General features: G+C 33.6%; 1 protein-coding gene across 4 annotated transcripts in view; it reads left to right on the top strand.

The window, feature by feature from the left end:
* TRAPPC13 (trafficking protein particle complex 13) overlaps nucleotides 1-13,561 on the top strand; it is a 43,354-nt gene that overhangs the window by 12,163 nt on the left and 17,630 nt on the right. For all 4 annotated transcript variants that reach the window (XM_012664523.1, XM_012664522.1, XM_012664520.1 and 1 more), the window contains exons 2-4: nucleotides 4,854-4,922; nucleotides 5,472-5,571; nucleotides 6,969-7,053. In XM_012664523.1, coding sequence (XP_012519977.1) covers nucleotides 4,854-4,922; nucleotides 5,472-5,571; nucleotides 6,969-7,053 — 254 coding nt within the window. The remainder of the gene's footprint in view (nucleotides 1-4,853; nucleotides 4,923-5,471; nucleotides 5,572-6,968; nucleotides 7,054-13,561) is intronic.

Raw genomic sequence — 13,561 nt, 5'->3', positions numbered from 1 at the left:
AAAAAAAAAAAAAGTGCAAAGAATGAGATAGTTGTGTGTCACTAATGGCTTTCTCATTTTGTGGTTAAGGATCTGTTTTATAGTAATTTTCTTTTGAGTTCACAAGATGATAGCATTTCCTACCAACTGCTTCCCCGTCCATTGATTTTTACCCATTTTTGAAAATATGAAGAGAATAAGTGCTTTTAATGCCAATTTGGGATCTTTTTAATGGAGAGTTGTTCCTTACCCATCTCCCACCATCTCATCCCCTGCTAAACCATAGGAATTGAGAAAAACTAAGCTTTACAGGACTTTATACCTAATGGAAGTTTGAGCCTATAATAAACAAATAGTTTGGCTACACGTTTGAGTGAACCCAAGAACACTTTTTTAAAAAGTATTTCAGGCTTTCCTTGAGAGTGTACTTCCTCTCTTTTTTTGGTTCAGATTGGTTGTTTCTGAAGTTAAAAAAATAATGGGGAAGAAGTAGAAAACATCAATTGATATTATTAATAAAAGTGAGCTTAGAGTCTTAGATATTTGAATTGACAGAAACTACCTCCTATATATCACTTTCAGGACGCCTTTTTATCTCCTTCAGGTTCTACTTAGTAATTTTAATCTGTTTTCCTAGGTAAAAATAAGAGTGAAGGTTGGAAACACCTGTCCAACCACTTCGCCCCTATATCATTTATCTGTATCTGGTTAGTACTCTGTTTACTAGAGTAGAGTCCTACTTTGAATTCCTATGGGATGTTTCTGACAAGGCCTGACATTCCAAGTTTATGACCCTGAGCATATAACTAGTATATTAATAATTATATGTTAATTATTGCAGAGAATTATTTTTTAACAAATAATAGACTCAAATCTAGGTTCTGCCACTTATCTGCTTTGTATGCAAATTACCCCCTCCAGGCAATGTCAGTGCCTATCTGTATAATTCGGATAATAATACCAATCTTGTAGAGTAGTCACGAGAATTAAATATGTTAATACTTGTAAAGTGTTTAGCATAATGCCTGGCAAGAGTAAACACTCAGTAAATACTGGCTGTACAAAGTGACTGAAGAAATTTTAAGGTTAGCATTTGTTAACCGTTTGCAAAGCCAGCTACTTAATGTAACAAGTTGGTTAGTGACCTCAGTTCCTGAAACTTACATGTTCAAAATAATGCCAGTTAGTTGAGGACTTAGGGAAGTGCTAATTCTTGCGTTCAGCAAAGATCTGTAGAATATACTATGTACCAGCACCTATATACCAGAATATACTATGTAAGAAACTGAACGTGGTACATAAGAGTCCAGACCTCATGGAGTTTGGAAAGGCGTGCTATGAGCAGTAAATAAATACAGTTCATGATAGATATAAGGTTCTATGAAAGAAACAGGGTGACCTGTTATTTCTTTTCTGAAAAAGGTGACATTTAAGCTGAGACCAGAATGAGCAAGGCACTAAATTTGATATGAACATTATAGCTAATTAGTGAATAGGTGGTACATTTTTATAATGCTAGTAAACACCACATATTATGAATTGACCATTTAGGTCTGTAGTCTTTAAAGTTTTTTGGTTTGGATTTGAATGAATACTTTTAATAGAATATAAATAGCCATCTGTGATTCGTTTTCTAAAAAATTTTCAAGCTTATATGATTTTTTAATTTTATGCTTTTGTACTTATTTTGATGTGATCACATGACAATTTTTAGAAATAATTGAAAAGGATGTTAAAAAATAATTAGAATGTCCTCACTCGACTAGATTTAATAGATATTTACTTTAACTTTTTCTAGCTTTCTGTACGTTAATTTTTCTGTTCGAATATATGCAATTTATTTTATATTTAAAATGAATTTATAAGTTAAATTTTATTTTTTCCAGATACCTAACCAGTTGTCTTAATAACGAACAATAATTTTCCTTTATGCAGATTTTTTTTTGTGGCATCTTTTTTTAAAATAAGAGAAACTAACTGATGTATCTGTATGGTCTTATATTAATAAGCCAATTAGTTGATTATGGACTTAAAAAATATTTTAATATATATTACACCTAGTTCTTCCTCATTTTTTCCCATTAATTTCCTTAGCTTATTTTCATTTGTTTTTCTAGATAAAATTTAGACAAAGTTTCTCTCATGTTGCAAACACAAATCTTAATTTTGGTTGGAATTCTATAAACCTATACATTAATTGATATTTTTATAATTTCTACACAGAATTAACATTACTTAAAGAGATACTTATTGAGCTTCCAGTGACCAGTGATTATAATTGAGAAATAAAACTCATAAAGATCCTTTTGGCATAAAATTATTGTTTCATATTCAAAATGATGCATTTAAACTTGTTTCCCTACCAGGCTAAAATTGGTTAATATTTTGTTCATATTGTTTACAGTGAAGTCACTCAGAATTTTTAAAAATTTTTTTTAATTTCAGCATATTATGGGAGTACGAATGTTTAGGTTATGTATATTGCCTTTGCCCCACCCAAGTCAGAGCTTCAATCTTGTCCATCCCCCAGGCAGTGCATACCACACCCCTTAGGTGTGTATATACCCATCCCGTCCTCCCCCAACACCCAATGAATGTTATTACTATATATGCACTTAAGTGTTGACAAATTAATACCAATTTGATGGTGAGTACATGTGGTGCTTGTTTTTCCATTCTTGGGATACTTAGTAGAATGAGTTCCAGTTCTATCCGGGATACTACAAGAGGTGCTCTATCACCATTGTTTTTTGTGACTGAGTAGAACTCCACGGTATACATATACCACATTTTATTAATCCACTCACGTATTGATGGGCACTTGGGTGTTTCCACATCTTTGCAATTGTGAATTGTGCTGCTATAAACATTCTAGTGCAGATGTCTTTTTTATAAAATGTCTTTTGTTCTTTTGGGTAGATGCCCAGTAATGGGATTGTTGGATCAAATGGTAGTTCTACTTGTGTCTCTTTGAGGTATCTACATATTACTTTCCACAGAGGTTGTACTAGTTTGCAGTCCCACCAACAGTGTATGAGTCTTCCTATCTCTCCGCATCCATGCCAACGTTTATTGTTTTGGGACTTTTTGATAAAAGCCATTCTCACTGGAGTTAAGTGATATCTCATTGTGGTTTTGATTTGCATTTCCCTGATGATTAGAGATGTTGAGTATTTTTTCCTGTTTGTTGGCCATTAGTCTATCTTCTTTTGAAAAGTTTCTGTTCATGTCCTTTGCCCACTTTTTGATAGGGTTGTTTGATTTTTTTCTTGCTGATTTTCCTGAGTTCTATATAGATTCTAGTTATCAGCCCTTTATCAGATATGTAACATGACAATGTTTTCTCCCACTCTGTAGGTTGTCTGTTTGCTCTCGTGATACTTTCCTTGGCTGTGCAGAAGCTTTTTAATTTGATCAGGTCCCATTTATTTATTTTTGTTGTTGCTATGATGGCATTTGGGGTCTTCTTCATAAATTCTTTGCCTAGGCCAACATTATGCTAAATATGGGGAAAAATTAAAAGCATTCCCACTTAGAACTAGAACCAGACAAGGTTGCCCTCTATCACCGCTTCTATTCAACATAGTGCTGGAAGTCCTAGCCAGAGCAATCAGACAAGAGAAGGAAATCAAGAGCATCCAACTGGCATCAGAAGAGGTCAAATTATTGCTCCTTGCTGATGATAATGATCTTATATCTAGAAAACCCTAAAGATTCTGCCATGAGACTACTGGAATTGATAAACAAATTCAGCAAAGTCTCAGGTTACAAAATCAATATACAGAAATCAGTAGCATTCCTATATGCCAACAACAGTCAAATTGAGAACCAAATCAAAGACTCAGTACCCTTCACAATAGCAACAAAGAAAATAAAATACTTGGGAATATATTTAACTTAGGAGGTAAAAGACCTCTACAGGGAGAATTATGAAGCACTGAGGAAGAAAACAGCAGAGAACATAAACAGGTGGAAAACCATACCATGTTTACAGGTCAGCAGAATCAACATTGTTAAAATGCCTATACTACCCAAAGTGATCTACAGATTCAATGCAATCCCTATTAAAATACCAACATCATTTTTCACAGATCTAGAAAAAATGATTCTACACTTCATATGGAACCAGAGAAGACCCCGTATAGTAAAAGCAATCTTAAGCAAAAAGAACAAACTGGGAGGCATCAATTTACCAGACTTCAAGCTATCCTACAAGGCTATAGTAATTAAAACAGCATGGTACTGGCACAAGAACAGAGACATAGACCAATGGAACAGAACTGAGAACCCAGATATAAAACCATCCTCATATAGCCTAATCTTTGACAAAGCAGACAAAAACATACACTGGGGAAAAGAATCCTTATTCAATAAATGGTACTGGGAAAATTGGATAGTCAAATATAAGACTGAAACAGGATCCATACCTTTCACCTCTCACAAAAATCAACTCACAGTGGATAACAGACTTAAACTTAAGGCATAAAACTGTAAGAATTCTAGAAGAAAATGTTGGAAAAACTCAGAATTTTTTTAAAGCCTTGTGCTCCTAAGATTCCTTAAGCTTTAAAATTCTTTTATTTTCCAGTTTTTCTATAATGAATGTGTATTATATTGCATTACTTTTATAATTCATAGGTTGTAAATAAAAGCATAATTATCTTTTTTCTCATACAGAAAATTCTTTTTGTTACATACTAACATTTTTAATAAAGCACCGATGTGTGATAATCTTAGGAAGTATCAAATAGTTTAGGAAGTCTTTACATTTTATGTTAGTATAAAGTTGATGGATACCATATTCTGGACTTGAGACTATTAGCCCAAAGCAATATTAATGTTTTATTTTGTTTTTTTGCTTTCTTAATCCACAGTGATGCGGCTGACTAAGCCTACTTTATTCACCAATATTCCAGTAACGTGCGAAGAGAAAGACTTACCTGGTATGGCATATGCTTTGCTCTATTTGCACTTGGGGAAAAATTGAAACGTGGGTTGCCTATGTTACCTTGGAATAAACCTAGCCTATGCAAACCTTTTGCTGGATTCTTTGTTACCTGTTTTTGTACCATGTAAATGGTGACTATCTGAGTAACAGGCCTTACTTAAAATCCACAAGTCAAAATCCTGTTGCTATCCTATGGCAACACAACACTTGTAGTTTAAGTGAAGATACACTTAAAATTGCCTTTATCCTCAAATGTTCCATCAATGTATATATTAGCATTCCCTGTATTTAGAAATATTGGGATTTTCTATAGTATATTTTATATCTCATGACCTACATTTTTCTTTGTTTTTACGGTGTTCATTCTCTGTGAGATCAGAATTTTTTGACATACCTTGTTTTAAAATCTAGAGATTGGATTTTTTTAAGTATAATTTTTGTCAAGATGTTATTTTTTAAAATATCTCCCCCAGCTATTGTTTTATGTAAGTAAAATTTATTTAAAAGGTAGATGTTAGAATTTTATGTTTTTCTTTTGCTGCAGGAGATCTCTTTAACCAACTGATGAGAGATGATCCTTCAACTGTAAATGGTGCAGAAATTTTAATGTTAGGAGAAATGTTGACTTTACCACAAAATTTTGGGTAAGAATGATATATTCACATAAGAAATGCAACAGTACATTAAAGCCATTATGAATCATGTTTTCAAAAAATAATTATGGAATGGGAAAATGCTCATGATTCATTTGAGTGGCAAAAAGTTAAAAAATTATACTATGTGATTTTGCCTTTTTTTATTAAAAAAATATACATACCAAAATAAAATGTTAATAGTGGTTCCTATGATGGTAGGATTTTAACTTTCTTCTTTAGATCTTAGTATATTTTTAATGGCCATGTATTCCTTTTCACTAATTTAATCTAAAAGTCTTTTTCAGAAGCAGCTTTTTTATTCAGCCTTATAGCCCTCTCCCAACATGAGTTATCAGACTTAGGAGCTAATCAGGAGCTCTAAATTTTTTAATTTATTCTCTTGTTCTTAGACATTCTTTTATTCTAGATTATTAATAAGGTAGAAGCCACTGGTTCCATTCTCAAACTTGCAATCCAGTCTTTGTTTGCAACTGAGAGAATTTGAGACAAAAGGAATTTTTCAGGTTTTTTTTAAAAAGGTTTACAGAATGTAAAGACATTGACTAGTATCCTGGAAATAAATTTATATAAAAAATATAAAACTATATAAAATAAAGCCATTGGTCATTTTTATTAGAGTAATTTAGAAAATAAAATAAATTGATAGTCTGGATGTGGTGGCTCATGCCTATAACCCTAGCATTTTGGGAAGCTAAGCGGGGAGGATTGCTTGAGCTCAGGAGTTGGAGACCAGCCTGAGCAGGAGTGAGACCTCATCTCTACTAAAATTAGAAAAACTAGCCAGGCATCATGGCACAAGACTGTAGTTCCAGCTACTTGGGAGGCTGACACAGGAGGATTGCTTGAGCCTGGGAGTTGGAGGTTGCAGTGAGCTATGATGATGCCACTGCACTCTACCCAGGGTGACAGAGCAAGATTCTGTCTCAACAATATATATATATATATAAAGATAGATAGATAGATAGTTAGATGGATAGATAGATAAAAAATACTCCAAGATCAATAACTTGGGTCTCTTCTTGGTTCAGGGCATAAGTTATTTCAAAATTGAAACTTGGCTTTTTCTAACCTATTCAGATACAAATCTTAATACTCTTACCATGGATCTGATTTTAGTGACTGTTATTTCTAGGAGGACTGGCATTTTTTGTAGCAGTTGAGGGCCAAGATATAGCATGTCTTATAGATGATGTTTGTATTTTGAATTGTTACTAGGTAATGAATGGGCAGCCTAGTGTGAACAAAGGAATGTTAAAGCATTATTACACCTGATCTCTATCTTTTAGTAAACTTTCCTCCATTTAAAATTCTTGGTGACACTCAAACAGAATATTTATGATAAAATCTGAATGGATTTCTACTTAAAAACTTATTTTATTTCACAGGAATATATTTTTGGGAGAGACTTTTTCCAGTTATATCAGCGTTCATAATGATAGCAATCAAGTTGTAAAAGACATATTGGTAAAAGTAAGTAACATTTTTGTTTGGGGTATTTTTTATTTTAAAAAGTTTTTCTGTTTCTATTATGTTTTTGGTACTTCATTAAGTGCACGTTTGATACAAGAATTTTTAATTAACAAATATTAATGAATGCCTAAAGCTGCAAAAAATACTAGACACAGAAACATTTTTCTTTTTCTTTTCTTTTTGGTTTTGTTTTGTTTTTTTTTGTTTTTTTGAGACAGAGTCTCGCTCTGTCACCCAGGCTGGAGTGCAGTGGCATCGTCATAGCTCAGTGCAACCTCAGACTTCTTGACTCAAGCAATCCTCCTGCCTCAGCCTCCTGAGTAGCTGGGATTAGAGGTGCGGGCCACTGCCCCCACTAATTTTTCTATTTTTAGTAGAGACAGAGTCTTGGTCTTGTTCAGGCTGGTCTCCAACTCCTGAGCTCAAATGATCCTCTGGTCTCGGCCTCCCAGAGTGCCAGGATTACAGGCATGAGCTACCATGCCCGGCCAGTTTTTCCTTTTCATCAAGGTTTGTGATGGCTTGAATGAGAAAATATACTAGTCAAAGGTAAATAACAGCGTAAGTTTTTGTTAATATATGTGATTAACATAATAATATTTGAAAGAGGAGGAAAGATCATTGGGGATGATATCAATCAGGAACGTTTATTGAAGGAGAGGTAACACAAGAGGATCTTGAAAGATTGATAAGATATAGAGAAAAAGGCAAGAGGTACATGGTAATTACCATCAAAGGCAGAGATGTAGGGATACATATATGCTCTTGTAGCAGTGAACAGAATTTATTTGATAAGAGTAGGTAAGATGATAGAAATGTGTAGTAGCCATACAATGAGGCATCTCAAAAGCCTTTTTTAAAAAAATTTTTAGAACATAGTAGCAAAAAAATTTCTTTAAAAAACAGTGGGCAGTTAGAGGAGGCTTTCAAGCAGTGATAGTCACACTTTGGGTTAGGAAGATTGATATGAGCGTATTGTATGGGATGGTTTGTAGGAAACAGGCCATTTAGAAGACTCTTTAAGTAATTTAGAAATCAAGAGATAGAATATGCTAGCTCAATTAACAACCTGAAATTTCTTAAAAAGAAAAAGGGGCCAGGCGCAGTGGCTCACGGCTGTAATCCTAGCACTCTGGGAGGCTGAGGCAGGCGGATCGTTTGAGCTCAGGAGTTCGAGACCAGCCTGAGCAAGAGCGAGACCCCGTCTCTACTAAAAAATAGAAAGAAATTAGCTGGACAACTAAAAAATATATATGTATATGAAAAAAAAAATTAGCCGGGCATGGTGGTGCATGCCTGTAGTCCCAGCTACTCAGGAGGCTGAGGCAGAAGGATTGCTTGAGCCTAGAAATTTGAGGTTGCTGTGAGCTAGGCTGACGCCACAGCATTCACTCTAGCCTGGGCAACAAAGCGAGACTCTGTCTTAAAAATAAAAAAATTAAAAAAATTAAAAAAAAAAAAAAGAGAAAAAGTACATAAAGAAAAATTCACCGTATGTGGGAGAGAAGTTCTTGTTAAAGCTGTCTTTGAGTGGTGAGTTTAGAATATTGGAGCATTGCCAAAAGGGAAGTCTAATTAGAATGAGTTTGAAGATGATTGTAGAGTTTTAGAATTCAGAAGGACCTGGGAGAGCATATATTCCAAATTTCATACATGACCCAGCTTCCAGAAACTGAATGCAAATTTTTGCATACTTACACATATGATTGTCATGTATGGATGGAGGTCTCTGCTTTTCGTTAGATGAGGGGCTGGCAAACTACAGCCTACAGGCCAAATTTGTTCCATTGGCTATTTTTATAAGGCTTTTGAACTAAGAATGGCTTTTATTATACATTTTCAAATTATTGAAAAGAAACAAAAGACTATTTCGTGACATAAAAATTATATGAAATTCAAATTTCAGTGTCCATAAATAAAGTTTTATTGACACACAGCCATACTCATTTGTTTACTTATTATTTGTGGCTGATTTCCAGCTACCACAGCAGAGTTGTGTGTTTGCAAGAGAGATTGTATGGGCTGCAAGATCTAAAATATTTGTCATATGATCTCTTAAAGAAAACATTTGCCAACTTCTGCATTTCAATATGAAAAGTCTGATTTTCAAAATTTTGAGAACATACTTTTTTTCTTGGCATATGGTTGGCATTTAGTAAATATTATTTTTATAAGAGAGATTAATAAATCAGCAAGGGCATATAATTTAAGATAAGTCAATATTATAAAGATCAAATAATATAGTAGCATACAAGTTCTAAAACATGAATTTATATTTCCATTGGCTATTCAGTTTTAATTTCTGTAAAGGCAATGGTATTTAGAACAATAACAATAGTTGTTTATTGAGCAGTGTGATGCCCACCAGGGATCTTCTTAGGCTCAACTAGACATTCAGACACATGATACACACGTAAGCCATTTTCGACATCAGAATGACTTGGGAGGCTGTAGGAAGCACAGCATATTATTGGCCTGTATTTTTCTTTTTTATGTTGTCTTTTTATCAGGTTTTAGGTGTCAATATTATGGTTGCTAAGTAAAAGATTTAGGAAATTTTCCTTCATTTTTCATGCTTTGGAACAATATGTGGATCACTTAGGCTGTCTACTCTAGAAGGGTTTCTAGAATTCCCTGCAAAATCACATGGGCTTGTGCTTTTTTTGTGGGGGATGGGGGAGAGGTTTTCTGCGTAACATTTTCTTTTTCTTCCTATCGATTGGTGTCTGTTTAAGTGATATATCACTAATGATAGCTAATGATTATTAAGCTTTTTTTCCCTGGGAAATGATACGTTTCATGTAGATTTTCTAATTTACTTTGCAGAAGTCTGCAAAGTAGTCTCATAAAAATTTCTTCTATTTCAATGTTATTTTCCCCTGGTCATTTATTATTTTTGCTTCCTTTTTTTCTTGATTAAGTTAGCTAAGGTCTTGGTTTGTGTATTTTAACTTTAAAAGACCCCAAGATTTAAAAGACGACATATCTAATATTTTTCTATTCTCTACTTCATTAACTTTTGCATTTAACTTTATTTTCTTGTGCTTCTGTTTATTTACTTTGTTCTTTTTCTGCCTTTTATAGCTGAGGATTTTATTCATTTATTTTTATTCATTTTTTGCTTAGGGCTATAAATTAATTTTCCTCTGATTTACTGTTTTAGTTATGTCCCACAGATTCAGATAGATAGTATTTTTATTATAATTACTTTTTAAAGAATTTTATAATTTCATTTGTGTTTCACCTTCTACCCAAGAGTTGTTTTATGGAAGGGTTTTTCAGAGAAAAAGGCCTATTTTTTTTTCTACTTTAATTCTTGTTAATAATTTCTAGTTTTAGTACCTTGTAATGAGACAGTTTTCTTGTAATATTTATATTTATGGAACTTACTGATGATTTCTTTATGACCTAATATTGATTTTGTATGAATTTTCCATGTGTCCTTAATAAGAATTTGTACACTTTATTATTCATTGTAAAGCTAGATATGTATGTCCATAAAATCTACCCTATTGATTATATTACGTAGGTCTTCTATATCTTTGCTCTTTTTTCTGTCATACTGAGTGGCATGTTTATCTTATATTATTGGTGTATTTCTATTTATATCTTCTAAAATCTCATAAATTTTGCTTTAGAAAGGCTATGCTGTTTGGCCCTCCCATGTAGCTGGGACTATAGGCATGCCCAGAATATTTTCGTTTGCCGTGTTTCATGCTTTCTGGCTTGAATCTCACTTGTGATATCTGTGTCACTACCGTTGCTTTTTTGCTGTTTCAATTTGTTTGGTATGCCTTTTGCCCATCTCTTTATTTTTCGCCTTTGTGAATCATTTTGTCTTTATTTATGTCTCTTGTATCCAACAATAGTTGGATCTTGCTTTGTGAGTCAAACTGAATTGTTTTAAATGGATAAATTAAGGCCATTCATATATATTGATAAGTTTGATATGCTTGATTTCAAGTGTTACATTATTTTATATTATAAACGATAAGTATATTATCCTATATTTGCTGGGTTTTTTTTTTAAATCTCTACATTTTCATGATTAATAAAATGTCTTTTGGTATTTAGGAAGGTTTGTATTGTTTTTCTAGTTTTTACCTTTGTCTTTATGCCTTTCAAAATGCCCAGCGCCTGCCTCCCCAGTTCCCTGTTTTCTTACTTAGCCTCTTAGTATGAGGTTTTTAGTTTTTAATATAAAAATGGCCTTTAACTCTCACCTGTTGCTTACACTACGTTCCTTTTTCCCTTTCCCGTGTTTTTCCATTTTTTATTTGTGTCTTGCTGAGGAAGAGCTTGTGGGTACAATATTCTCTGAGTCCTGTTCAAAAGCTTTTCTATACTTGAAGGACAATTTGGCTAGATTTAAAATCTTTGATTTACATTTTCTTTTCTTATGTTTTTTGAAAATGCTGCTCCTTTGTTGCTTAGCTATTTATGTTGTTTTTGAGAGGATTAATGCCAGTCTAATTCCCTTGCCTTGTAAATTTTTTGATAGTTTTTCTTGGAGGCCCAGAGGATTTTTTCTGTATGTGTCAGAGTTGGTCTTTGGGTGTGATTTCTGGGATACCAAAGCCCCTTTCAATAGGTAGATTTAGATCTTTTGTTTCCCAGAAAGTTTTCATGGGTTTTACTTTTAATATTATAGTTCTATTCCATTATTTTGTTTATCATTTTGCAAACTCCAATTACATGTAAATTGGATCTACTTTGCCTGCTTTCCCTTAGTGCCCCTTAGTAAATTTTGATTCAAATCTATTTTTCCTTGTGTGCTTTGTAATTGAGTCTTCATTTCTGATAAGATTTTCATCTTTTTCTTCTAGTTCTCTTCTGAGTTTTATAGTATTTTATAGTTTTCTCGTATAGTATTTTTATATAAATGATTGTTGGTGGGTTTGCATTCTGTGAAATGCAACTTTGGCAGTGTGAACAAAGTGTGGGTTTTTTTACTGGATGGGTTTTTGGATGGAGGAAGAAAAGGTATATGATCTTCAGTTTTTCTCTTTTCTTATGAATTGTAGCATCCTAAATTTTTCCCTCTTCCTTTTCTTCATTATTATACAGTTTCAATAAGGGGTCTCTCTTTAAAAATCTCTCTTCTCTTTCCCCTATTGTATTATCTTTACAAGATTGCCACTTCACAATCAAACATACTGTTAAGTCCCTTTCTTGTATATCGTGCTTTCAACTTCTAGTAATAGACTTTCTAAGTATTTTCACAGTTGGGATGGACTTTGTCTTTCCGTCAATGGCTTAGATCATTCTTAGGTCTGGCACTACTCACCTCTTCTCATTTCAGCTCCTTTTTTTCTGAATTTCTTTACAAGAAATATGACAAGAGCATGAATCTGGTATTTGTCTGCTCATCTATAATTTTAAGTTTGGACATTTGCTGCCTTATATTAATGTGAGGTTTTATATAGTTGCATTTGTTCTATTTTTATTTTTCTGAGGATATCCTGGGAGATTCACATTATACTTCAGCTACCCAGAATTATGCCCTCAAAACTTTATTTTTTTATAGTTCTTTGAATTTTGGAAAAAATATTGTTGGTTTGAGCTTTTTTTTTTATTCCTTCACTGCTGTCATCTTAATATTGTCTTTGAGAATACAAAAGTTTATATAATCTACCATGTTTAACTGGAAACCACAAGGTTTTTGTTTTGTTTTTTAATTTAAAAAAAAAATCTCAGCAATAAGTCTGAAAACCTTAGCATGCTACCAAAAAGAAAGTGTTCTAGGCCAGGCGTGGTGGCTCATGCCTGTAATCCTAGCACTCTGGGAGACCGAGGCGGGTGGATTGTTTGAGCTCAGGAGTTCGAGACCAGCCTGAGCAAGAGTGAGACCCCGTCTCTACTAAAAAAAATAGAAAGAAATCAGCTGGACAACTAAAAATATATATATATATTAAAAAAATTAGCTGGGCATGGTGGTGCATGTCTGTAGTCCCAGCTACTTGGGAGGCTGAGGCAGTAGGATCGCTTGAGCCCAGGAGTCTGAGGTTGCTGTGAGTGAGGCTGACGCCACGGCACTCTAGCCCAGGCAGAGTAAGACTCTGTCTCAAAAAAAAAAAAAAAGTGTTCTATAAACAAAAAGCAATATAATTGCTGTACTATAAATAAAAATACTAAATAACTTTTATGGTCTATACCAATGGTTCTTAAACTTTAGAAGGCATCAAAATCATCTGGAAGGCTTGTTAAAACAATGATTTCTGGGCCCTATCCCCAGAGTTTCTGCTTCATTTGATCTAGAATGGTGTCCAAGAACTTATATTTCTAACATGTTCCCAGGTAATACTGATTCTATTGACCTGGGAACCATACTTGCAGAACCACTGGTCTAAACTAGTCATTCACGCATTCATTCAACAAATATATATGCCAGACATGATTCTAGATACTAGCGTTATAGCAGGAAACAAAATAGACAATGCTTTGTTCTCTTGAAGCTTATTCTTGATGTTTTTAGGTATGTTTTCCCTGTTTATGTTTTCCCTGTTTG

Source organism: Propithecus coquereli, unplaced genomic scaffold (assembly GCF_000956105.1).
Source record: "Propithecus coquereli isolate 6110/MARCELLA unplaced genomic scaffold, Pcoq_1.0 Scaffold9, whole genome shotgun sequence".
Lineage (NCBI taxonomy): Eukaryota > Metazoa > Chordata > Mammalia > Primates > Indriidae > Propithecus > Propithecus coquereli.
The sequence above is the reverse complement of the archived record's forward strand: the minus strand, read 5'-3'. Positions and strand labels throughout refer to the sequence as shown.